This window comes from Prionailurus bengalensis, chromosome D4 (assembly GCF_016509475.1).
Source record: "Prionailurus bengalensis isolate Pbe53 chromosome D4, Fcat_Pben_1.1_paternal_pri, whole genome shotgun sequence".
NCBI lineage: Eukaryota > Metazoa > Chordata > Mammalia > Carnivora > Felidae > Prionailurus > Prionailurus bengalensis.
In genome coordinates this window covers 33,945,337-33,969,781 of record NC_057359.1, presented here as the reverse complement: position 1 = coordinate 33,969,781, position 24,445 = coordinate 33,945,337, and the positions used below count along the sequence as shown (strand labels likewise).

The 24,445-nt window shown below is 38.9% G+C and overlaps 1 protein-coding gene across 43 annotated transcripts in view; it reads left to right on the top strand.

Moving 5' to 3' along the window:
- The window catches only part of PTPRD (protein tyrosine phosphatase receptor type D), a 2,207,515-nt gene that overhangs the window by 2,035,018 nt on the left and 148,052 nt on the right, over positions 1-24,445 (top strand). For 23 of the 43 annotated variants that reach the window (XM_043566630.1, XM_043566632.1, XM_043566635.1 and 20 more), the window contains 4 exons: positions 1,160-1,277; positions 3,856-4,443; positions 4,880-4,980; positions 5,778-6,037. In XM_043566630.1, the coding sequence (XP_043422565.1) occupies positions 1,160-1,277; positions 3,856-4,443; positions 4,880-4,980; positions 5,778-6,037 (1,067 nt within the window). The remainder of the gene's footprint in view (positions 1-1,159; positions 1,278-3,855; positions 4,444-4,879; positions 4,981-5,777; positions 6,038-24,445) is intronic. The other 20 variants (XM_043566638.1, XM_043566628.1, XM_043566646.1 and 17 more) reach the window with 3 other exon arrangements.

Genomic DNA, 24,445 nt, shown 5'->3' with positions numbered 1-24,445 from the left:
TGTACACAATCCAGTCCATTCCATGAACTCTCACTTGCATTGTCTTCAGATGTGGAAGTCAATGACATTGTACATTTTCTTAACTCTAACTATATTCAGTTTGAAAGCAAAGCTATCCCGAATATCTGAAAGGGTTTTTTGTTTTTGTTTTTGTTTGTTTTGTTTTGTTTTTTATTGTGTGTGTGTGTGTGTGTGTGTGTGTGCGCGCGCGCGTTCGTGCGCACACGCATGCACACGCTTGTGCAGCAGCTCTGGAGAAAATAACAGAACAAATTAGTAACCACTCTATGTAAAAAATCATATAATCTCCAGTTTGGAAGAACAGATCTAAGTCATAACCATCACAGTTTGGGGCCCTAACTTAGAGAAAACTAGAGTTTTAATAAATAGTTTGTGATATTTAACATTTTCTAAGCAGAATTAATTGAGCCCACATTCATGATGTGGTAGAAAAAGTATTGTTCTTTGGTTTTATGGACGACTCCAAATCACCAGAAAATTCTCCTTATTGGGTAATGATTTTAGTCGATAATCTACATCATTAACCAGTATGTTACTTGAGTCCTAAGAAACTTCTCTGGCTGTCAAGATATCAAAGTCCAACAGATCAGCCATTTGGCAAAATGGTGATAAAACAGGCTGCAGTGGCATCAGTACCATCACTGCTCTGTGGACCAGGCTATAGAGGACGCATGTACAGAGCTACTGGCGTAATATGAGTGCTGGTGTCTGGGTTGCTTGCTATGAGCCAGACATAGCCGTAAGTGTTTGCTGGATATAACTCCTTTAATCCTTCTATTATTCCAACCTTTACAAGAGAAACTGAGGTGCAGAGGGGTTAACTCACTTTCCCTGGATCACAAACCTAGTAAATAAGGAAACGCAGGTTTAAATTAAAGAATTCAGGAGTTCCAGCTCCAGGTTTCATGTTTTTAACTACTACTTCTCAGAACTACCTCTTAGGATGGCTGAAGTCCCCACTTTAATGTCAGCATGAACACAGATCATCCATAGCATGAGCTCCAGGCATGAGACTTCCAGTGCTTGGCATGGCTACAGGGAGTAATGAAGCATGCATAGAATGAAGATGGATGTTTTAATTTTCCCCCAGGGTATTTGTAGCATTTTGAATCAGTGTCATTCCATTGTGTCATTTTAGGACATGATTATTTCTGGGCTACAACCTGAAACTTCCTACTCCCTCACCGTCACAGCCTACACCACCAAAGGAGATGGTGCACGAAGCAAGCCCAAACTGGTGTCCACCACTGGGGCAGGTAAGCATTTATCTGTGCATATATGTGCCTTGAACATCTTCCAGGTGACAATAATATTAATTTTCCAAATTGTATGTTGAATTCTATCAGAAGCAATAAGTGGGCTGTGGTCAACTTTTGTGTTTTTTGATATATAGTTCAGAAGAAGCAAAGCAAGAATATACTTTTCCCAAATTATTCAATCAGTTATTCAACAAATATGTTTTTGAGCACTTAGTAGATGTCAGGTGCTACCCCCAGTACTGGGGATACAGCAATCAACAAAACAGAAATATTCTTTCCTCTTGAAACTTATGTTCTGAGTAGGGCTAGATAATTAATAAATAGACAAATGGATATATATATATATATATATATATATATATAAAGCATCAGTAAGTGACATTTTCAGAGAAGCTGAAAAATAAAGGTGTATAGACATTAAGGATAGGATAGCCCCTAGGGGCCTTTGGAAAGCGTGATTGGATAAGGTCTCTTAGAGGAAAGTTATTTGAGCTGAGATACAAATGATGTGGAAGAGCAAGTCCTATGAATATCCAGAGGAAAGATCACGTGGACAGAGATGTCACTTGTTAGCTTCAACACCTCTCAGCAGCAGACCCTTTTAGAAGAGCTGCCATCTTGAACTGGGTTGACGACTTATGGTTTTGTGTTTTTTGCCATTTTCACCTCCTCAGTCCTTGCAGTGGGGATTCTAAGGGGGGGGGGGGAGTGGCAAGTCACATAAAAGATCGGAAACAGAAAAATGAAAAGCAAAAAGGCTACAAAATGTCAGATTGCTTCTCTCTGAAGAACAAAGTTTCTTAATGCTCTTTAGAGTTAGTTTGATCGGCTCCCATTAGGAAAAGCCAGCATGAAAGAAGACCTGACATTGTAAAACCAATAAATTAAGACATAATTACAAAAGGATTCTCCTCCAATCCCTTTATATAGCAATCTCCCATGGAACATTTAAACTATGATTTGATTTACTCCTCCTGAATCGTTTCTCACACAACTTTTTAGGAACACACCTCTATGTAAAGGCATAAAGCAAAGAACAGCTGTGATGTTGAGTACCCTCCTGGGTGCCATGCTCACTGCCAAATTTGTCTAAATGTCATAAGATTTGCCTCACTTACATCCTGCCACCTGGAACTGCCTCAAGCAGCAGGATTACAGATGGCAAAACTCCTTTAAGGCAATGTCTTCTGGGCTTTTTTTTTTTCTTTTTCTTTTTTTTTTCTTTTTTTCTTTTTTTTTTTTTTTTAAAGAATAGCATTGTACCAAGCTAATTTAATGCCATGCTTAGGAGATACATGTTCAGTGGGGGCATGCTGAATGACGATGGAACCAGCCTCTACTTAAGGTAAACAGCCAAGGGTAAACTCCTGAAACTGAATCCCAAAATGAATAAAATACACTTCTTTCACCTATATTTATAATTGTGTCTTAATGAGTCTGAGATGTCTTACATAAAGCATCAAACTCCTGTTGGCCATAAGATAGGGATACCATAATAAGGACAAGAAAGTACAGAATTTATAGCCAAAGGATGTGACTCCCAGAGAAAGAAATAACATTGTCTTTTTTAATAGCTAAGACTGGCTCATCACTTTTTAGTGGCTATACAAAAAATTATTTAGAATCGTGGGTCTTATTCACAGAGAAGATTATTTTGGTGTTTCCATTTACAATTTTAGGTCTTTCTTAATCAATAGAGACTTGAATATTGAAATAGGCGATGCTTATTTTAGATATCTGTACATTTATTGTGTTTATACTGCCCAGCCGAGCCTATGCTGGAGGTGTGCAAATCCAGATTTATAATCTCTGTAAGAGAAAAGAAAAACGGAGTTTTGTTTTCAGCCAACCTACTAGTCAAAAAGCATTCCTTAGTCATGGTTTCTCCACACGTATAAAGTATAGACAAAAAGTACAAATTATATCCATAATAACTCAAAGCAACATGATTTTGTACCTATTAAAAAAAAAACTTATAAGCAACATAATAGTATCATTAAGTATTTGGGCTATGGATTCAGATGAACCCAGGGCTGTCTTAGAGCTTTCTCATTTATTACATATCTGACTATGCAGCTTTCTATCTCTCTGGGTGTCATTTTCTTATCATAGAAAATTAAGATAATAACTAATCGGAGTGTGTAGTCAGGAATGAAAAATGTAAATCAAGTGAGATCCTTCATCTTAGCACAGTGCCTGGTACATTACAGGTACCCAGCAATTAAATATGTTATAATCATGATTCTTATTAGCTGTATGTATCTAATTAGCTAATCTTTACTCACCCTCATTTCTCTGTGACATGAACCTTCATATGTGGGAATTTTTTTTAATTCCCTTAAATTATTGTTTTAATAAATCTATTTGTGTCTGTTATCAAATTCTGGTATTTCAGCCTACCTTAATAATTAAGTATGAAAAGAACCATATTTCTACAAAGGTATATAGACCAAGGCTTTTTTTATGTATAAATAAAGAAGTGGGGATTCCCATAGAGTGGTGTTCCTATTCAGTAGTGATTAAAGTGTGAACGTCTGTGTTGGTTGGTCTCAGCACTCCATCCCATGTGTTGCAGTTCCAGGGAAACCCCGGCTTGTGATTAACCACACTCAAATGAATACTGCTCTCATTCAGTGGCACCCCCCGGTGGACACATTTGGACCTCTTCAGGGCTACCGTCTAAAATTTGGCCGGAAAGATATGGAGCCACTCACTACTCTTGAGTTCTCTGAGAAAGAAGACCACTTTACTGCTACAGACATCCATAAAGGAGCATCCTATATCTTCAAGCTCTCAGCCAGAAACAAAGTGGGCTTTGGGGAAGAAATAGTGAAGGAGATTTCTGTTCCAGAAGAAGTCCCAACTGGATTTCCTCAAAACCTCCACTCAGAAGGCACCACTTCAACGTCCGTCCAGTTATCCTGGCAGCCACCTGTCCTGGCAGAGAGAAATGGCATTATCACCAAGTATACTCTTCTGTATAGGGATATCAACATCCCACTTCTTCCAATGGAGCAGCTTATTGTTCCAGCTGATACTACTATGACACTCAGTGGCTTAAAACCAGATACCACATATGATGTAAAAGTACGTGCTCACACGAGCAAAGGGCCCGGGCCATATAGTCCCAGTGTCCAGTTCAGGACACTTCCTGTGGATCAAGGTAGGATTTGTCTGCTTATGGCCTTCCTCCTTTAAAGGAATGTCGGTCTTTGGAAATCAGTATTTTGAAGCTATAAATAACTGATCGGACCATTCATATTAATAGGTTCAGCAAAAGCAAAACAGGTAAAGTATGTAAAACTTAACATGTTTTGGATGCCTTAGATTTCGGTTATAGAATGCCAAGCAAGTCTGGCTGACAGCACCCAGTGTTCTCAGGTAAGGAAAATACAATATAGTTGACTGAATTGGAGGCAAAAGAGAGATCTTTATGAGAATGGGATAATAAAATGAATAGTGTAAACAGGTAGGCAAATCACACTTGTCTCTCTGATCAAAGTAGACAGCATCTAACTTAAACCCGATTGTCCATGGTGGAAAAGGACAGGTCGTATGTTTTTAGGAGTAGTTTAAATACACTGTTTTTCCTTTTCCAGCAGTGTTTGCAAAAAATTTTCATGTCAAAGCAGTAATGAAGACTTCAGTGCTGTTGTCTTGGGAAATTCCAGAAAATTATAATTCTGCCATGCCTTTCAAAGTAAGTTCTTTTTCTAAATTGTAAGATATCATGGTTGTAAAAGGGGGGTGCAGTTCATCTGGGTAAGTTACTTGGAAAGCATACACACCACTTTGATTCAGCCACACAAACTTGATTTTCTCATTTTTGGCTTCCACTCAAAGGATAAAGCAGGAGCCACCTAGGGGTGGCATCACTTGTCAGTCATCTTATAATTCCAAGATAAGTGTTTTACATCTAAGCTAGTGCTTTTGTTTTCCTACCAGACACTGAAATTTACATGGTTTTTATCTCTTTATAATGCAGTATCCTGGGATTTTAAAAATTTGTTTATTGGCCTGAATTCTTTGTAAGTTTTAAACTCTAATTTGCAATTGAGAGCTACTGAGAGATGTTAACAAGAAATACAAGTCTATGAAATGCAGAGAATAGAGGAACACTTTTGAAAACAAAAATATACTTAGAAACAGGACTAGAAATATTTAGAAAAAAGAGTGATGTGAATAATACCTTGAATATCTATAGCATATGTGCCTATTTTCCATTAAGATTATATGCAACCAACAGGTCAAATATTGAAAATATTGTACATTTTTGTGTATTTTTGATACACTTGGAACCATTATATAATTATGAAGTGAGAACCAAAAGAAAAATTGATACAACCTCTAGAATTTATGAACGCTTCTAAGCTTAGGAATTTCCCCAAATTAAAATTGACCTGATATATGTGTTCTATAAACAAGTACACATTAGTTGCAAAAACCTACATTGCCTCTCTGAGAAGCAAATCTCCCTGACTGGTTGTATGTCTCTAGATTCTTTATGATGATGGGAAAATGGTGGAAGAAGTGGATGGCCGAGCTACACAGAAGTTAATTGTCAACCTAAAGCCTGAGAAGTCATATTCATTTGTGCTGACAAATCGTGGAAACAGTGCTGGTGGGCTGCAACACAGGGTAACAGCAAAGACTGCACCAGATGTACTTCGTACCAAGCCTGCCTTCATTGGGAAGACCAATCTAGATGGCATGATCACTGTGCAACTGCCTGAAGTACCCGCCAATGAGAATATAAAGTAAGTTGACTGAAAGGCTGAGCTGAAGGATAGAAAAGTAAGGAAGAGAGAAAACTCAACCTCAGTATTATAGAGGTTATAAAAGAATCTATTGCTGGTAGAGTAAAAGATCCTTCTGTGAAAGATCTCAGTTATATTCAAGTTTTGTTGCACCATGTTTTCATGTTTATTGTAACACAAATTCTCATTAATTTAACATTGAGCATTTTTTCTTAATGTCTCAGGAATGATGTAACTTAGGAGAGATGGACAAATAGAGTATGGTCCTTGCTATAAAAAGGAATTTATGTCATAGAATACAGAATAAGGTGAATAGTTGAATAACTCTGGTATTTGGCAAATATAATAGCAAGGAAGTCTTAGAATAGAGTATGAAACTTAAAGACATTTTTGAAAATGAGATAGCACTGATATATGACACTGTTGTTTTAGACGTGTGCTGAAAGGAAATATTTCAAAAGTCAATGTTCAGAACGACATGGGAAAAACAAAATTAAAAAATGCAAGTTTTCTGTTTTAGATGGAGCACAGTGTAGAGGTCAATGGGCCTGAATTGAAAAAATAAATCTAGCCAATAAAGTGGTATTTACTGGTTGTATATAGCTAGTTGATTGTAGCCAGTACATTTTATAACCAGTATAGCTAGCTGGTTGTAGCCAATAGAAGAAAAGAAAATATTTTCACTGCTATCTATTAAGTATGAGTATTGAGGTTGGCCCTGGAGAACAAAAGATGTGATCTCTGTTTTCAAAGAACTAACATAGACATGCATTGGTGGCTCAGTTGGTTGGTGTCCAACTTGGGCTCAGGTCACGATCTCATGGTTAGTGAGTTCGAGCCCCACGTCGGGCTCCATGCTGACAGCTCAGATCCCAGAACCTGTTTCTGATTCTGTGCCTCCCTCTCTCTCTGCACCTACCCTGCTCATGCTGAGTCTCTTAAAAGTAAACAAACATCAAAAAATTAAAAAAAAAAAAGAACTAGCATAGAGTGGGGGATACCCAGAAACAGACAGACATAATACATGCTAATGATAGAGTTATACTCTATTGTAAGAGCATCTAACCAAGAATTAAATGGGTCAAGAAGTTTCTCATTTAATCTTTAAGGACAGGTAGGGCACATACAAAAAAAAATCCTTCATTAGTGAAGGAAGGAAGTTATTTTGTAAGGTCTAGAGAAGTGAGAGAAGTATACAAGAGTCAAGTTACACTCAGAACTTGGACTATATCCTATAGACAGTGGGAATTCATTAAAGCTTTTTATGCAAGAGAATGGCATGTACCATTTTATATAATACCTAAATTTCCTTTTTTTCCATTTTAGCAAATATATATTGAGTACCTGCTACATGGTAGAGTATTGTGCTGCCTGCTTGCTTCTCATTGCTTCTATCCCACATGATCATGTTTAGATGAAACTTAATATAAACGATTTGAAGGTCAAGAAAAGCCATTTATAACATAGTTTATGGGCCATTGGGATCTTCACATTTAGCAGCATTATGGTGACATAATTGGGACAGTTCTTAGGGAAGGTGGCTCCTGAAGGCATATGTTGGAAGGATTGGAGCACCATAGAGAAAAGTGTTGGGATGTCATTGCATAGTTGGTTGATTCTAAGTAAATGACAAGATTCTGAAATCAGAAGGTGATGAGGGAAATAGGATGCAGAGGCAGATGAGAGCAGTAGTGTAGTAGGAATTGGTAACCAATTTAATGAGGGATCAATCAAAGGAAAATGTCATAGTTGAGAGTTGAGCTTGGATGACAAAGTGAATGATGATGCCACCATTCATCAAAAGAATGAAAAATCAGGAAGAAATTGATGACTTCAATTTTGTGTATGTTTTACATGAGGTATCAGTGAAATATCTAGTTAGAGATGTGGGTTTAAAGAAATTGCTATGATTATAGGTAGAAAGTTGAGAATTGTTAACAGAGCAGCAATGGATTCATGGAAAGAGATGGAATCACTGAGACACTGAGGTGAAGACATGAAGCAAAAGGCTAAATAAGGTAAAGGTCTCAGGATGAAAGAGCCAGTAAAGGACACAGAGTGGGATTTGTTACAGGGTTAAATGGAGAACCAAGCCAGAGCAAGTTCATGGCAAAAGAATTTTCAGGAAAGTGTATACTGTCAAGAATTTACAAAGGTCCAGAAAACTTAAAGAAGATAACTGAAAAAAATCAGCTGTTAAAAAGTACAATTATAGGGAGAACTCGGAAGATGGCGGCATAGGAGGACGCTGGGCTCACCGCGCGTCCTGCTGATCACTTAGATTCCACCTACACCTGCCTAAATAACCCAGAAAACCGCCAGAGGATTAGCAGAACGGAGTCTCCGGAGCCAAGCGCAGACGAGAGGCCCACGGAAGAGGGTAGGAAGGGCAGCGAGGCGGTGCGCGCTCCACGGACTGGCGGGAGGGAGCCGGGGCGGAGGGGCGGCTCGCCGGCCAAGCAGAGCCCCCGAGTCTGGCTGGCAAAAGCAGAGGGGCCGGACAGATGGAGTGTGTTCCGACAGCAAGCGCGACTTAGCATCTGGGAGGTCATAAGTTAACAGCTCTGCTCAGAAAGCGGGAAGGCTGGAGGACAAAGGGAGGGAGAGCTGCTGAGCCCCCAGACGACAGAGCTCAGTTTGGTGGGGAACAAAGGCGCTCGCCAGCGCCATCTCCCTCAACCATCCCCCAGCCAAAATCCCAAAGGGAACCAGTTCCTGCCAGGGAACTTGAGCAAACACCCAACTCTGTGCTTCTGCGGAGCCAAACCTCCGGCAGCGGATCTGACTCCCTCCCGCTGCCACAGGGCCCCTCCTGAAGTGGATCACCCAAGCAGAAGCGAGCTAAGCCTGCCCCTCCTACCCCCGTGCACCTTGCCTACCCACCCCAATTAATACACCAGATCCCCAGCACCACAAGCCTGGCAGTGTGCAAGTAGCCCAGAGGGGCCACGCCACCCCACAGTGAATCCCACCCCTAGGAGAGGGGAAGAGAAGGCACACACCAGTCTGGCTGTGGCCCCAGCGGTGGGCTGGGGGCAGACATCAGGACTGACTGCGGCCCCGCCCACCAACTCCAGTTATACACCACAGCACAGGGGAAGTGCCCTGCAGGTCCTCACCACGCCAGGGACTATCCAAAATGACCAAGCGGAAGAATTCCCCTCAGAAGAATCTCCAGGAAATAACAACAGCTAGTGAACTGATCAAAAAGGATTTAAATAATATAACAGAAAGTGAATTTAGAATAATAGTCATAAAATTAATCGCTGGGCTTGAAAACAGTATAGAAGACAGCAGAGAATCTCTTGCTACAGAGATCAAAGGACTAAGGAACAGTCACCAGGAGCTGAAAAGCGCTCTAAACGAAATGCAAAACAAAATGGAAACGACGACGGCTCGGATTGAAGAGGCAGAGGAGAGAATAGGTGAACTAGAAGATAAAGTTATGGAAAAAGAGGAAGCTGAGAGAAAGAGAGATAAAAAAATCCAGGAGTATGAGGGGAAAATTAGAGAACTAAGTGATACACTAAAAAGAAATAATATATGCATAATTGGTATCCCAGAGGAGGAAGAGAGAGGGAAAGGTGCTGACTGTGTACTTGAAGAAATTATAGCTGAGAACTTCCCTGAACTGGGGAAGGAAAAAGGCATTGAAATCCAAGAGGCACAGAGAACTCCCTTCAGACGTAGCTTGAATCGATCTTCTGCACGACATATCATAGTGAAACGGGCAAAACTACAAGGATAAAGAGAAAATTCTGAAAGCAGCAAGGGATAAACGTGCCCTCACATATAAAGGGAGACCTATAAGACTCGTGACTGATCTCTCTTTTGAAACTTGGCAGGCCAGAAAGAATTGGCACGATATTTTCAGTATGCTAAAGAGGAAAAATATGCAGCTGAGAATCCTTTATCCAGCAAGTCTGTCATTTAGAAAAGAAGGAGAGATAAAGGTCTTCCCAAACAAAAACTGAAGGAATTTGTCACCACTAAACCAGCCCTACAAGAGATCCTAAGGGGGATCCTGTGAGACAAAGTACCAGAGACATCACTACAAGCATAAAACATACAGACATCATAATGACTCTAAACCCGTATCTTTCTATAATAACACTGAATGTAAATGGATTAAATGCGCCAACCAAAAGACATAGGGTATCAGCATGGATAAAAAAACAAGACCCATCTATTTGCTGTCTACAAGAGACTCATTTTAGACCTGAGGACACCTTCAGATTGAGAGTGAGGGGATGGAGAACTATTTATCATGCCACTGGAAGTCAAAAGAAAGCTGGAGTAGCCATACTTATATCAGACAAACTAGACTTTAAATTAAAGGCTGTAACAAGAGATGAAGAAGGGCATTATATAATAATTACAGGGTCTATCCATCAGGAAGAGCTAACAATTATAGATGTCTATGTGCCGAATACCGGAGCCCCCAAATATATAAAACAATTACTCACAAACATAAGCAACCTTATTGATAAGAATGTGGTAATTGCAGGGGACTTTAACACTCCACTTACAGAAATGGATAGATCCTCTAGACACACGGTCAATAAAGAAACAAGGGCCCTGAATGAGACATTGGATCAGATGGACTTGACAGATATATTTAGAACTCTGCATCCCAAAGCAACAGAATATACTTTCTTCTCGAGTGCACATGGAACATTCTCCAAGATAGATCATATACTGGGTCACAAAACAGCCCTTCATAAATTTACAAGAATTGAAATTATACCATGCATACTTTCAGACCACAATGCTATGAAGCTTGCAATCAACCCCAGGAAAAAGTCTGGAAAACCTCCAAAAGCATGCAGGTTAAAGAACACCCTACTAATGAATGAGTGGGTCAACCAGGCAATTAGAAAGAGATTTAAAAATATATGGAAACAAACGAAAATGAAAATACAACAATCCAAACGCTTTGGGACGCAGCGAAGGCAGTCCTGAGAGGAAAATACATTGCAATCCAGGCCTATCTCAAGAAACAAGAAAAATCCCAAATACAAAATCTAACAGCACACCTAAAAGAAATAGAAGCAGAACAGCAAAGGCAGCCTAAACCCAGCAGAAGAAGAGAAATAATAAACATCAGAGCAGAAATAAGCAATATAGAATCTAAAAAAACTGTAGAGCAGATCAATGAAACCAAGAGTTGGTTTTTTGAAAAAATAAACAAAATTGACAAACCTCTAGCCAGGCTTCTGAAAAAGAAAAGGGAGATGACCCAAATAGATAAAATCATGAATGAAAATGGAATTATTACAACCAATCCCTCAAAGATACAAACAATAATCAGGGAATACTATGAAAAATTATATGCCAACAAATTGGACAACCTGGAAGAAATGGACAAATTCCTAAACACCCACACTCTTCCAAAACTCAATCATGAGGAAATAGAAAGCTTGAACAGACCCATAACCAGCGAAGAAATTGAATCAGTTATCAAAAATCTCCCAACAAATAAGAGTCCAGGACCAGATGGCTTCCCAGGGGAGTTCGACCAGACGTTTAAAGCAGAGATAATACCTATCATTCTCAAGCTATTCCAAGAAATAGAAAGGGAAGGAAAACTTCCAGACTCATTCTATGAAGCCAGTATTACTTTGATTCCTAAACCAGAGACCCAGTAAAAAAAGAGAACTACAGGCCAATATCCCTGATGAATATGGATGCAAAAATTCTCAATAAGATACTAGCAAATCGAATTCAACGGCATATAAAAAGAATTATTCACCATGATCAAGTGGGATTCATTCCTGGGTTGCAGGGCTGGTTCAACATTCGCAAATCAATCAACGTGATACATCACATTAACAAAAAAAAAAAAAAAGAGAAGAACCATATGATCCTGTCAATTGATGCAGAAAAGGCCTTTGACAAAATCCAGCACCCTTTCTTAATAAAAACCCTTGAGAAAGTCGGGATAGAAGGAACATACTTAAAGATCATAAAAGCCATTTATGAAAAGCCCACAGCTAACATCATCCTCAATGGGGAAAAACTGAGAGCTTTTTCCCTGAGATCAGGAACACGACAGGGATGCCCACTCTCACTGCTGTTGTTTAACATAGTGCTGGAAGTTCTAGCATCAGCAATCAGACAACAAAAGGAAATCAAAGGCATCAAAATTGGCAAAGATGAAGTCAAGCTTTCGCTTTTTGCAGATGACATGATATTATACATGGAAAATCCGATAGACTCCACCAGAAGTCTGCTAGAACTGATACATGAATTCAGCAAAGTTGCAGGATACAAAATCAATGTACAGAAATCAGTTGCATTCTTATACACTAACAATGAAGCAACAGAAAGACAAATAAAGAAACTGATCCCATTCATAATTGCACCAAGAAACATAAAATACCTAGGAATAAATCTAACCAAAGATGTAAAAGATCTGTATGCTGAAAACTATAGAAAGCTTATGAAGGTAATTGAAGAAGATATAAAGAAATGGAAAGACATTCCCTGCTCACGGATTGGAAGAATAAATATTGTCAAAATGTCAATGCTACCCAAAGCTATCTACACATTCAATGCAATCCCAATCAAAATTGCACCAGCATTCTTCTCGAAACTAGAACAAGCAATCCTAAAATTCATATGGAACCACAAAAGGCCCCGAATAGCCAAAGGAATTTTGAAGAAGAAGACCAAAGCAGGAGGCATCACAATCCCAGACTTTAGCCTCTACTACAAAGCTGTCATCATCAAGACAGCATGGTATTGGCACAAAAACAGACACATAGACCAATGGAATAGAATAGAAACCCCAGAACTAGACCCACAAACGTATGGCCAACTCATCTTTGACAAAGCAGGAAAGAACATCCAATGGAAAAAAGACAGTCTCTTTAACAAATGGTGCTGGGAGAACTGGACAGCAACATGCAGAAGGTTGAAACTAGACCACTTTCTCACACCATTCACAAAAATAAACTCAAAATGGATAAAGGACCTGAATGTGAGACAGGAAACCATCAAAACCTTAGAGGAGAAAGCAGGAAAAGACCTCTCTGACCTCAGTCGTAGCAATCTCTTACTCGACACATCCCCAAAGGCAAGGGAATTTAAAGCAAAAGTGAATTCCTGGGACCTTATGAAGATAAAAACTTCTGCACAGCAAAGGAAACAACCAACAAAACTAAAAGGCAACCAACAGAATGGGAAAAGATATTTGCAAATGACATATTGGACAAAGGGCTAGTATCCAAAATCTATGAAGAGCTCACCAAACTCCACACCCGAAAAACAAATAACCCAGTGAAGAAATGGGCAGAAAACATGAAAAGACACTTCTCTAAAGAAGACATCCGGATGGCCAACAGGCACATGAAAAGATGTTCAACGTCGCTCCTCATCAGGGAAATACAAATCAAAACCACACTCAGATATCACCTCACGCCAGTCACAGTGGCCAAAATGAACAAATTAGGACACTATAGATGCTGGAGAGGATGTGGAGAAACGGGAACCCTCTTGCACTGTTGGTGGGAATGCAAATTGGTGCAGCCGCTCTGGAAAGCAGTGTGGAGGTTCCTCAGAAAATTAAAAATAGACCTACCCTATGACCCAGCAATAGCACTGCTATGAATTTATCCAAGGGATACAGGAGTGCTTATGCATAGGGGCACTTGTACCCCAATGTTTATAGCAGGACTCTCAACAATAGCCAAATTATGGAAAGAGCCTAAATGTCCATCAACTGATGAATGGGTAAAGAAATTGTGGTTTATATACACAATGGAATACTACGTGGCAATGAGAAAGAATGAAATATGGCCTTTTGTAGCAACGTGGATAGAACTGAAGAGTGTGATGCTAAGTGAAATAAGCCTTACAGAGAAAGACAGATACCATATGGTTTCACTCTTATGTGGATCCTGAGAAACTTAACAGAAACCCATGGGGGAAGGGAAGGGAAAAAAAAAAAGAGGTTAGAGTGGGAGAGAGCCAAAACATAAGAGACTGTTAAAAACTGAGAACAAACTGAGGGTTGATGGGGGGTGGGAGGGAGGGGAGGGTGGGTGATGGGTATTGAGGAGGGCACCTTTTGGGATGAGCATTGGGTGTTGTATGGAAACCAATTTGACAATAAATTTCATATATAAAAAAAAAAGTACAATTATAAACAAGAAGTTTTTAATGTACAGCCATGGTTGTAATTTAGGAAAATCTAATAATTGGCTACTTTAGACTTAGCTAAAACCAATTCTTCCAAAGGAAACTTTTTGTTCTTATTTATTTGGTGAAATAATTGAAGGATTCAACCAGATGGTGGATGTTCTAAATGATTATGACTAAAATAAATTCACTGAGAAATAAGATCTCCTGTTTTCCATCCACCCTTCTTTTTCTATCATTCAGAAAACTGGAAATGAGAATGGAATATAAGTGTAATTTTTATCTCAACAAAATTGAATATGAAAGTGATATTATGTTTATCCATTTTTGTTTAATATATGGATTTTTTAAAAATCTCCCACCCTAGTGCCAGGCAATGTTTCAGGGATTTAGGAGAGATAATGCTGACTTTCTCACTGCTCTGACAAAACATAGTTAATTGGGGAATTTGGGCAAGTAGAGTCAGTTAAAGTGGAGTTTTAGGATACCAAGATGAGATGGATCAGGGAGGCCAAAGGAGGAGCTCCTAACCCCAGGTTAGTAGCTCAGGGAAGGTTCCCAGAGAAAGTGACATTGAAACTGAGGCTTAAAGAATGACAAGAGCCTATTCGGTCCATGGGAGTGGGGTTGAGGAGACACTGTTTCAGGCAGAAGACAGAATATGTGACACTGCAGAAGCAAGAGAAAGACAAGCACTTGTCATTTGTCCACCTCTTACCCATCCACTAGAACATTCCATGTGCATCCAACAAACATGTATTCTATACATAGTGTATTGCCAGTGCCAGGTCTGGAAAACAGAAACATGACTGAGATAATACGGCAGAACAGATTTTTAAAAAATCATGTGAATATAATAGAGTCGGTATTGCCAGAGTTCCAGCCCAACTTGGGTATCAGGGGAGACATCTAGAAGGACCTGGTATTTAATCTGAGTCCTGGAGGATGGGAAAGATTTAGAAAAGGTAAAATAGTTGCAAACAATGAAAGAACAGGGGGAAGATACAGAGTATAAATTTGATCCATTCAAAAACATGAACTGTCTATTCAGGGAAAGAGCAATTGAAAGATGAAAATAGTATAGTATAATTTGTAGTATTTGTTATTAGTTTGCAAGACTTAAAAAAAAAAAAAACTCTAGTGGCTGTTTACCAAATTGGCTTGGAAGATTGTGTTAGACATTATTGAGAAATGGTATTTTTGTCCTTTGATGGTAGATCTCTGGTTCATTTTCCAATTTCTGAATGAGTTGAGAATATTGCAGAATATAGTCTATCTTTCACTGCTTTTCTTTAGCTTCAATTTTTCTCTCTGTTTAATTTATATACTTCCTCCTCCTATATTTGAAATGGGAGCTGGGGAAAACATAAAACTTTGGTAACAAAGAGAAGAGACAATGATACATAAAAAGAAAGAAAATGATTTGGGGGTGGGGATGTGTTCTAGAAATGAATTAAAGATTCCCAGAAATATATTCTAGTTTCTCTGGGAAAAAGAGCAAAAGACAAACTAGGAAAGCGTGGGGAAAGTGTCAGAACAACAAGAAATCAAACGCAAATCTCCTGTTAGAAAAACAAACAAGCAAAAAACAACGCTAAACAACCTACACACATTGGATTTTTTCAAAGGATAACACAGTTACCCGTCCAGTGTTCATGTGGCACAGCCCATTATCACAGGCAGCTGTGTGCCATGCTGTGCTGCTTGCAGCAGTTGGCAAGTTATGCAATGAGAAAGGAATGTGGCTTTTTGTTCAGTATGCCATGGGAGATATGAGAAGAGGAAACAGGATTGATACCAGAGCTGTGGGCTGGGGTTCTAACTTTCATTTAGGTGAAAGTTATTTAGAAAAATACTTCCAATTTGTTTTCTGGTGAAATGCAGTTTTGGTGATTGAAAGACTGTTTTATCAACAGAAACCATGATTTTCTCATTTCTGGCCAACCTCACTTGGAAGTCTTGATCCCTACCCCCAACTTCTCACCACCCAGAAACAAATCTGTCTCTTGTAAATATAACACAGTTGTGGCTCATTGCCCCTGCATTCTTTCTTACTTGGTTTTTGCCTGGAGAAGTGGGGAGCTCCCTCAGGGAAAGGCTAAATTTCTTATCAAATAGACCTGTAGGTCCTGCAGGTTCTGATACCAAGAGTCTGGGGTGTTTCAACCTTCTACTTGGATAGATGCTTAGGGGGCAGAATGCCAGTCAAAAATCTAGCAACTCCATCATTCTCCTGAAGCAAGTTGTAGTGACAAAGGGAACTTCACTGACTTTATAGAGAAGGATTGTACTCTGGATGGTAAGGGAAAATGTACCACACAAATTTCACTAAGACATAAGCTGCCAGAAGTTACTGAATGTAAGTTAGTTTCATAGTAATCATTTTATATTTATGAAAAACAGAAACAAATAATAGCATTTTATGAAACGTTAAATGTCTTTGGTCTTACTAATTTGGCTTTCAGGTTGGCCTACTTTTTCTTCTTCTAAAGAAGATATTTTTGGAAGCATGGCTTATAAAGGTGCTTCATAAAACATGTACACCATTACTAGTTTAATGTATTTATATTATAGTCTGCTTAATATTTAATGAAAAATAATTTATTACACAGTTGTCAACTGCAGTGGTAAAGACTTAAATGTGTATAGTGCTTTACAGTTTACCAAAGACATTTGAATGTTTTCTTTAAGTCACAAAACCCTGTGAGGTAGGTATTCTCCTCATTTACAGGTGAGTAAAGTGAAGCTTAGGGATACTAAGTCCCCTGGCCACAATCATAAAGTTGATACTAAGAACAGTTATAAAAGTGACAGGGAGCTTGATAGTTGCTGTGCAAGGGCACTACACACATTAACTGGTGGAATCTTCACAAGAAGGCTGCTTCTCTTTTTATAGCTGAGGAAGTTATGAGGTTTACTAACTTGCCCTGGCCACATAAGAGCATAAACAGTGAGGAAATATTTGAACCCAGGCAGCCTAGCTCCAAGCCCACATGTTGAACCATGCACATAGAATTTATTGGTCAGACCAGGACATTTTTCCCCCCTAGGGCAATTGATAAATAATTAAGAACTCAAGGACAAACCAGACACAAAGCTTAGAACCAGACACATGTGCCTGGTCATAGATAATGGAAATGTGTGTTATGGAACAATAAAATCAGTAGTTTGCCATGACAATTTAGATGAAAGGTAAAGGGAGAGGCTTCCCAGAGGTCAGCATTATCTTCCACCATTTTACAAAAAAGGAAAATGAGGCTTGAGGTAATTAAGGAACTTTAACTTGTCTGACAACTAGCTGAAATGATTGAAAACCTTAATTTAAACATAGAGTCTGGAAAGATCATTCAACCTGCTTTGGTTTTTCTATGGTAAATTAATTTGATTTAAACAATATATGCCCAAATAACCATGGTAAATTATACATATACGTATACACATACATATGTGTGTATGTGTGTATATATATATATATATATACACATAATTATTTAAGGAATGACATTCATCATTAAATTCTGAGACAGATTTTGACCTCCTAGTTAAATAATGAGTTTGAGAATGCTAATATATTCTGCCAATAAAAAAAGCCTGGCTGAATTTGAAGTGGGACTGCCACAAAGAACAGAGCTTGCGTTCCCAAATAATTATATGGAGCTGGGCCCCTTGGTGATAACATATTAAATAAAATTAGTAAAACTTTACTTAATATAATTAAAATTCTGAAGGTTAGATTTAACTTATCTAATTAAATCTAATATACTGGGAAAACACAGCTTACTTTATAAGTAATCAGGGAATTTGCAGATATATTGATTCTGAAGTTATTTATTTTTCTACTAGTTTAATAGTTAAAGTCTATGTCCAAAAAAAATGTGTTTTGAGCTTACACCTCCAAGCTTGACTTAAATTGGCAAAACATAGTATAAACTTTAATTTTATCCATATATAATAAGCTGATCTATATCCAAAAATTTTTTTTTCCATTTCAAGCAGGTTCTTTCAGATCATATGATTTGCTTGATTTGAATTTGCAGGGTACATCTTAGCTCTCCATTTCACTTCTCCTATCTGAATCATCTTTTTCCCCCTTATTATCCCATGAGATTAGAACAAGGATCACTACTACATTGGTGAAGAAAAAAAAAACTTTTGCAGTAAGAACTATTTTCTATAAACAGCATTTGGCTATGTCATTGCTGGTTTGGAGAAAGGAAAAAATGATGTATTGAGATTGAGAGTTGGAAGTTCTTTTTTTGTTGTTTTGTTTTTAAAGTTTATTTATTTTGAGAGAGAGATAAAGAGAGCGTGTGAGTGGAATGGGACAGAGAGAGAGGGAAAGAGAGAATCCCAAGCTGTCTCTATGCTGTCTGCATGGAGCCTGGCATGGGGCTTGATCTTATAAACCATCACAGCCTGAGCTGAGATCCAGAGTCAGAGGCTTAACCAACTGAGCACTCAGGTGCCCTGAGCATTGGAAGTTCTAATGGAAGAGAAGGGCTCTGAATGTGTTTGACTGACTGATTTAGAGACATATAAGTTCCCAAGAGCCACCTCTCCCACCCACTTACACTTTTCAGTGGCAAAAGAAATTAGTGATAAAATGGCAAAGATGAAAAACATTTCAGGGAGGTTATATGTACATTTGCTTTAGCAATACATTTCTTTTTAAAAAAAATTTTTAACTTTTATTTATTTTGAGACAGAGAGAGACAGAGCATGAACGGGGGAGGGTCAGAGAGAGAGGGAGGCACAGAATCCGAAGCAGGCTCCAGTCTCTTAGCTGTCAGCACAGAGCCCGACGCGGGGCTCGAACCCACGAACTGCGAGATCATGACCTGAGCCGAAGTTGGATGCCCAACCAACAGAGCCACCCAGGCGCCCCAATACATTTCTAATATACATGTCTTAAATAGTATAAGAAATACAATAGGGTAATTGATCTAATCATCTAATCAGAGAGGTCAGAAAAGGTTTTTATTAGAAAATAAAAAGTAAATTGCTATTTGAAGAGAGGAGTTAACTTTGGACTTGTGTAAGTGACAGAAGGTTCTAGGCAATTCTGTTTTCCTAGATCAGTGATCAAGAATGATCAAGGGTTTCACAACAGAATAGACCAGAGTAAGTTCAAGAAACTGAATCAGGGTTTAACTCCGAGGGTGTGGAGAGATGTATTTAGTCAAGATTCAGCTGAGTCTTGTAATACTGTGTGGCCTTTATCCTATGAGAATATCCTATCCTTTCCAATGAGAATCCATTGGAATGTTTTAAAAATAGTAGTGGTACAATCAGTTGTCTATTGCAAAGTATAAATTTCAGAGTCTGGACTAAAGGGGGTTAAATTCAAAGACGAAAGAAAGTCAGGAGACCAAGATAGTAATCCAAGCATGAGACAATGATAGGAGGCTGGAATGGTGACTGCAGAGATAGGAAGAATTGAATGTACTATAGATAGAGTATGGAAGTAATAGGACTTGGTGGCACATTGAATATGAGAGAGGGAAAGCATTAAAGCAAATTGTCAATGATAACACCTAGGGTTATAGCAAATGGCGTGTGGTGCAATGGTAGAAGGTTTATTTTGGAGATATATTCTTTGTTTTGTTTTAACCCCAGTAAATTTGAGGTAGTTTTGTGACATAGAAATGGAGACATGGAGTTGGAATTGGATAAACCTGTGGAGTCAGAGGAGCATTCTGAGATGAAGAGAAGAATCTGCAGATAATCTGCATCTAGGTCATAACTGATGCACTGAGCTAGAATGAGACATGTAGGAAGAAGGGGAGTAAAGAGAAATCCTTGACTAGATCTTGAAGGATTCCATTATTTAATAAGCTGGGTAGTGGATAATAAATCTTGTTGAGGAAATAAGGTTAATGTAGTGAGAGATGTAAGCAGAAAACCAGGAGAGCTGGATACAGAGAAATGGCTGAGGTTTCATGGAGGGTCTTGTTAACATTTACAGATTCTGGTAAGAGACCGCCTAGGACAAAAGTTAAGAACTCTCCTTTTGATGCAGTTCTACCAAGGTCACTGAGGACCCAGACATGGACAATATGGACAATGAGATAGGCTAATGAGGCAGGAGCTAGAATACAGTTGGCTGGAGACTGAATGGAAGACAAGGTAATGGAGAACACAGGTCTCCTCAGAATTTGGGCAGTGAGGGTAGGACAGTGAGAGAGTTGACTAGAGTGGAATGTGGTTGGTTTGTTTTTTCAATGGCAGCTATTTATACAGGGTTGGAAGCTAATGGAATCCAAAAGGCAGGGAGAAGTTGATACACAAGAGAGAGAAGGGGTACAACATATAGTCAACTTTCTAAGACACTGGAAAATGGGAACCAATTCAAGAAAGTGATTGGTCTTAACAAATGGAGCTATGCCATCTACTGTGCCCAAAGGATAGATTATGGTTTACAGTCAGATGCGGGTAGCCTTGTAGTTCGGTACATGGAAGATGAGAGAATTTTAGTCTGAATGTTTATATTTTCTCTTTATTTAGATATAAGACCATCTTCTAGTGGGGAGGTAAGAATGTCAAAGGTTTGAGGCCAAGGGAGAAAGTTTAAAAACCTTGTACAAAATAAAAGGACGAGGCTATTAGAGGGGTTTGGGTGGAATGGCCAGGCAGCACTGAAGGCCTGAGTTTGCTGAATATGAATTTATGGAATCATTCTCCCCTGTGAATTATTTCTCAAGCTGTATGCTGCTCCTTGGGTTCAGGCGCAGACAAGAGCAATTGCAGGTTTTAGCTAATATAGATTGGAAGATGTGGGTTCTGGAGAAAAAGAGTCAAAGGTCTGAGAACCCTGGGTGGTGCATGGGTCAGCCCTTTGGAGCTTGAAATCACCCAGAATGATGGCAGAACATGGGAGAGAAGAAAGACTATTGAGCCTGGCTGTCGGGGGGACAGAGAAAAAAGAAATACAGGGGAAAGAAAGGGGATTCTGAAGAGTTTTGTAAATGGCAAAAATCAGTGAGAGAAGAGCATAATGTAGCTGAAATATATGAGCTTCAAAAAAAAAAAAAAAAGAGGCGCTTGTCTTTTTACTTGCTTTTTTTTTTTAGCTAAAGAGTGGAGGGGAAAATGCCTGTAATAAGCACCAGTGAGCCAGGAGGGAAACCCCAGGCCCTACATCTGAGGTTCATGGGTGGAAAAGGAGCATGAATAAACGGCCACCACATGAGAAGCCTTCGAGGGAAGCAGGATTGTCAGGGGAAAACCAGGTTTCAGGCAAGGCAAAGACATATGGGTGTTTACAAAGCCATGGTTGCAGAGAACACAGCTGAAATGTGTGGATTTAGTCCCAGGCAAGACTTTCTTATAATATGAAGTTCCAAACTCCCTAGGCCACATTTATTTCAATTTATTCCACCTTTACTGCTCTAGGTGAACGCTTTGGACATCAGAAGACAGAAAAGTCCATGCATATCCAGCCACACTGTTAATTACTTGCTGTAGGGGAGGCTGTTCGCTTCTTATCCCAGCCCCAAGTTAAACACATAGTTGGGATAACACTGGCAGAAGAAAAGAGCGGATTCTATTTTTGTGTACAAGAATAGCAATTCAAGTATGAAACCAGGATAACAATTAATAGAATTCATCATCTTAACCTTGATTTTTAGGATTCTGAATGGCGACAATGGGAACTCTTTGATAAGGTGTAGTATCATTACTTTAGGTGAAGAGAAACTGTCCTGACTTAGTGCAGTTGGTATTGAAAAGCAAGATGTTGGGGCGCCTGGGTGGCGCAGTCGGTTAAGCGTCCGACTTCAGCCAGGTCACGATCTCACGGTCCGTGGGTTCGAGCCCCACGTCAGGCTCTGGGCTGATGGCTCAGAGCCTGGAGCCTGTTTCCGATTCTGTGTCTCCCTCTCTCTCTGCCCCTCCCCCGTTCATGCTCTGTCTCTGTCCCAAAAATAAATAAACGTTGGAAAAAAAATTTAAAAAAAAAATTAAAAAAAAAAGAAAAGCAAGATGTTCTCTGATGAGTGTGTTTATCAAGTACATCTGCAGTGTGATTTTGTACGCTCACTTGCACCCCCTGTCATTCTTCTCCAGGCTCATTTAACATGATGAACTTGTTTGGCAAATCCTTCAGGTGGTGGGAGGATGGGAAGGGGAGGAAGCTTACTCTGGATCATAAAGTATAAGATACTAGCTTCTCTTACACTCCAGCTCTTCCTTCTTCCCCTCCTGGATCATCACGATTATTGGTAGGAAAGAAAATGATTGTCTAGGTGATGTGATTCTGGGAGACTGCTGATGAGTTGCTGAGAGCACCATAGTTGTCTGATGTGACCTGAATTCTTGATTAGGGAGAGAAAAAAATGACAAGTTCTTTAACTTGCATCTCAAGGAATGTCACTGAGTTCCACTGAATAACATCGTTCAGATGCATCTCTCCCACCATGATGGTCCATACTAACAATAGCAGCTTGCATCAGCTTGGTGCCATACCACATACTGGGCTCTCCTTTTTCAGAGTATACAATTGAGATTCAGGGATGTTAAATGATCAGCTCAAGATCACACAGCAAATTAGTGACAGAGCTTAAATTCTGGGCCAGATATTCCAGATGCCACATTCTTTACCAAAACACTCTAAAATAGCACCGTTCAGTATTATGAAAGCCACACCTGAAATTTTAAATCTTCTAGCAACTATAGCAAAAAGTACAAAGAAATGGGTAAAAATAATTTTAATAACATATTTTATTTACGTAACATGTCAAGAATATTATAATTTAACATATGGTCACTATTAAAATTTTATTGCTGTGATATTTTACATTTATTTTTCACACTAAATCTTCAAAATCCCATGTCTTTTACACTCTGAACACATTTCAGCTCAGATTAGCCACGTTTCAGGTACTCGATAGCCACAGAGGGCTAGCGGCTACCCTGTTGGACGGTGCAGCCCTAGCCTGTGTTTACGGAAACAGAGTTATCACAGGGTTTTACGGAGTTTATTGCAGGTTTTGTTTTGATACAAGTAGAAAGAGGCCTTCCTGAGCATACTGTTGGTCTCTGTGATATAATGTAATGCAAGGCTGGTAGTGCCTATCCTGCAGTCCCTTTCTCTGTGTGGCAGCCTTCTCTTCTAAAAGTGTGTGTGTGTATAGCTGCACCTGGGTGGCTCAGTCGGTTAAGCATCAAACTCTCGGTTTCGGCTCAGGTTATAATCTCACAGTTTGTGCGATCAAGCCCCATGTCAGGCTCTGCACTGACAGTGTGGTGCCTGCTTAGGATTCTCTTCCTCCCTCTCTCTCAGCCTCTCCCTTATTTGTGTGCTCTCTTTCTCTCTAAAAATAAATACATTTTTTAAAATAAAAAAATAAAATTGTGTGTGCATGTTAATTTTCACAATGAATCTCCACAAAATAATGGAGTCCTTAAAAAGTACTTTATAATACAAAGTAAATGAAAGAAAGAGCCAGACTATTGCCAAGGTTAAGATATATATAGGTTTGTATCCCCTTAATGTTTTCACTTGAGTCATAATTTAATCTCTCTGGATTTATCTTTTTGTTTGTTACCTGTCCTTATACAATTTTTGAGAGGTCAAAACTAGATTATACATTTGATGAAATACTTGAGTAGTAGGAAATAATTGATGTGTTAGCTATTATTACATACCTATGTTCTTGTATGGTTACTGCCAGAGATCAGTATAATCAGAGTCACTAACCATGAATACCAGAGCAAGGTACACATTTTGTGGAAATTAAAAAACAACTTTTCAAATAGCCCATATCTATTTGTGAACAGGTACCATTACATATTACTTAAATTTTGGTTGACTATTCTTAATGTGCGTAGTCAGTTACTTTTGTCTTCCTTGTACATGTTTTTTTTTTGAGATCTGTTGTGAGGGCCATCGAGTAGTGATGCCTCCAAATTTCTTCAGTATTTACCTTAAGGTTTGCAATTTGATGGGTAGAAAACAATTACATCCTTATATAACTGTTGTGAAATTATGGGTCATTTTTATGCTTTTAAGCATTTTATGCTTTTTTGGCTTTCCTCAGCCAAATAAAAAGTATTTGAGGGTTATATAAACAAAATCATTGTCATCATCATCTAGGCATTTGTATGAACTAAAAGTAATTTTTATTATACATTTTCTTTAAAAACAATTCCTCTTATAAATTGTAGATTCACAGAGAATACTTGGTTCAGCAGCTTGTGATGCTGGATTTCAGATACCAGCCTCGCATGTGTCCAGCACCAGGGTCCTAACAAACTGTTTCTGCTCTT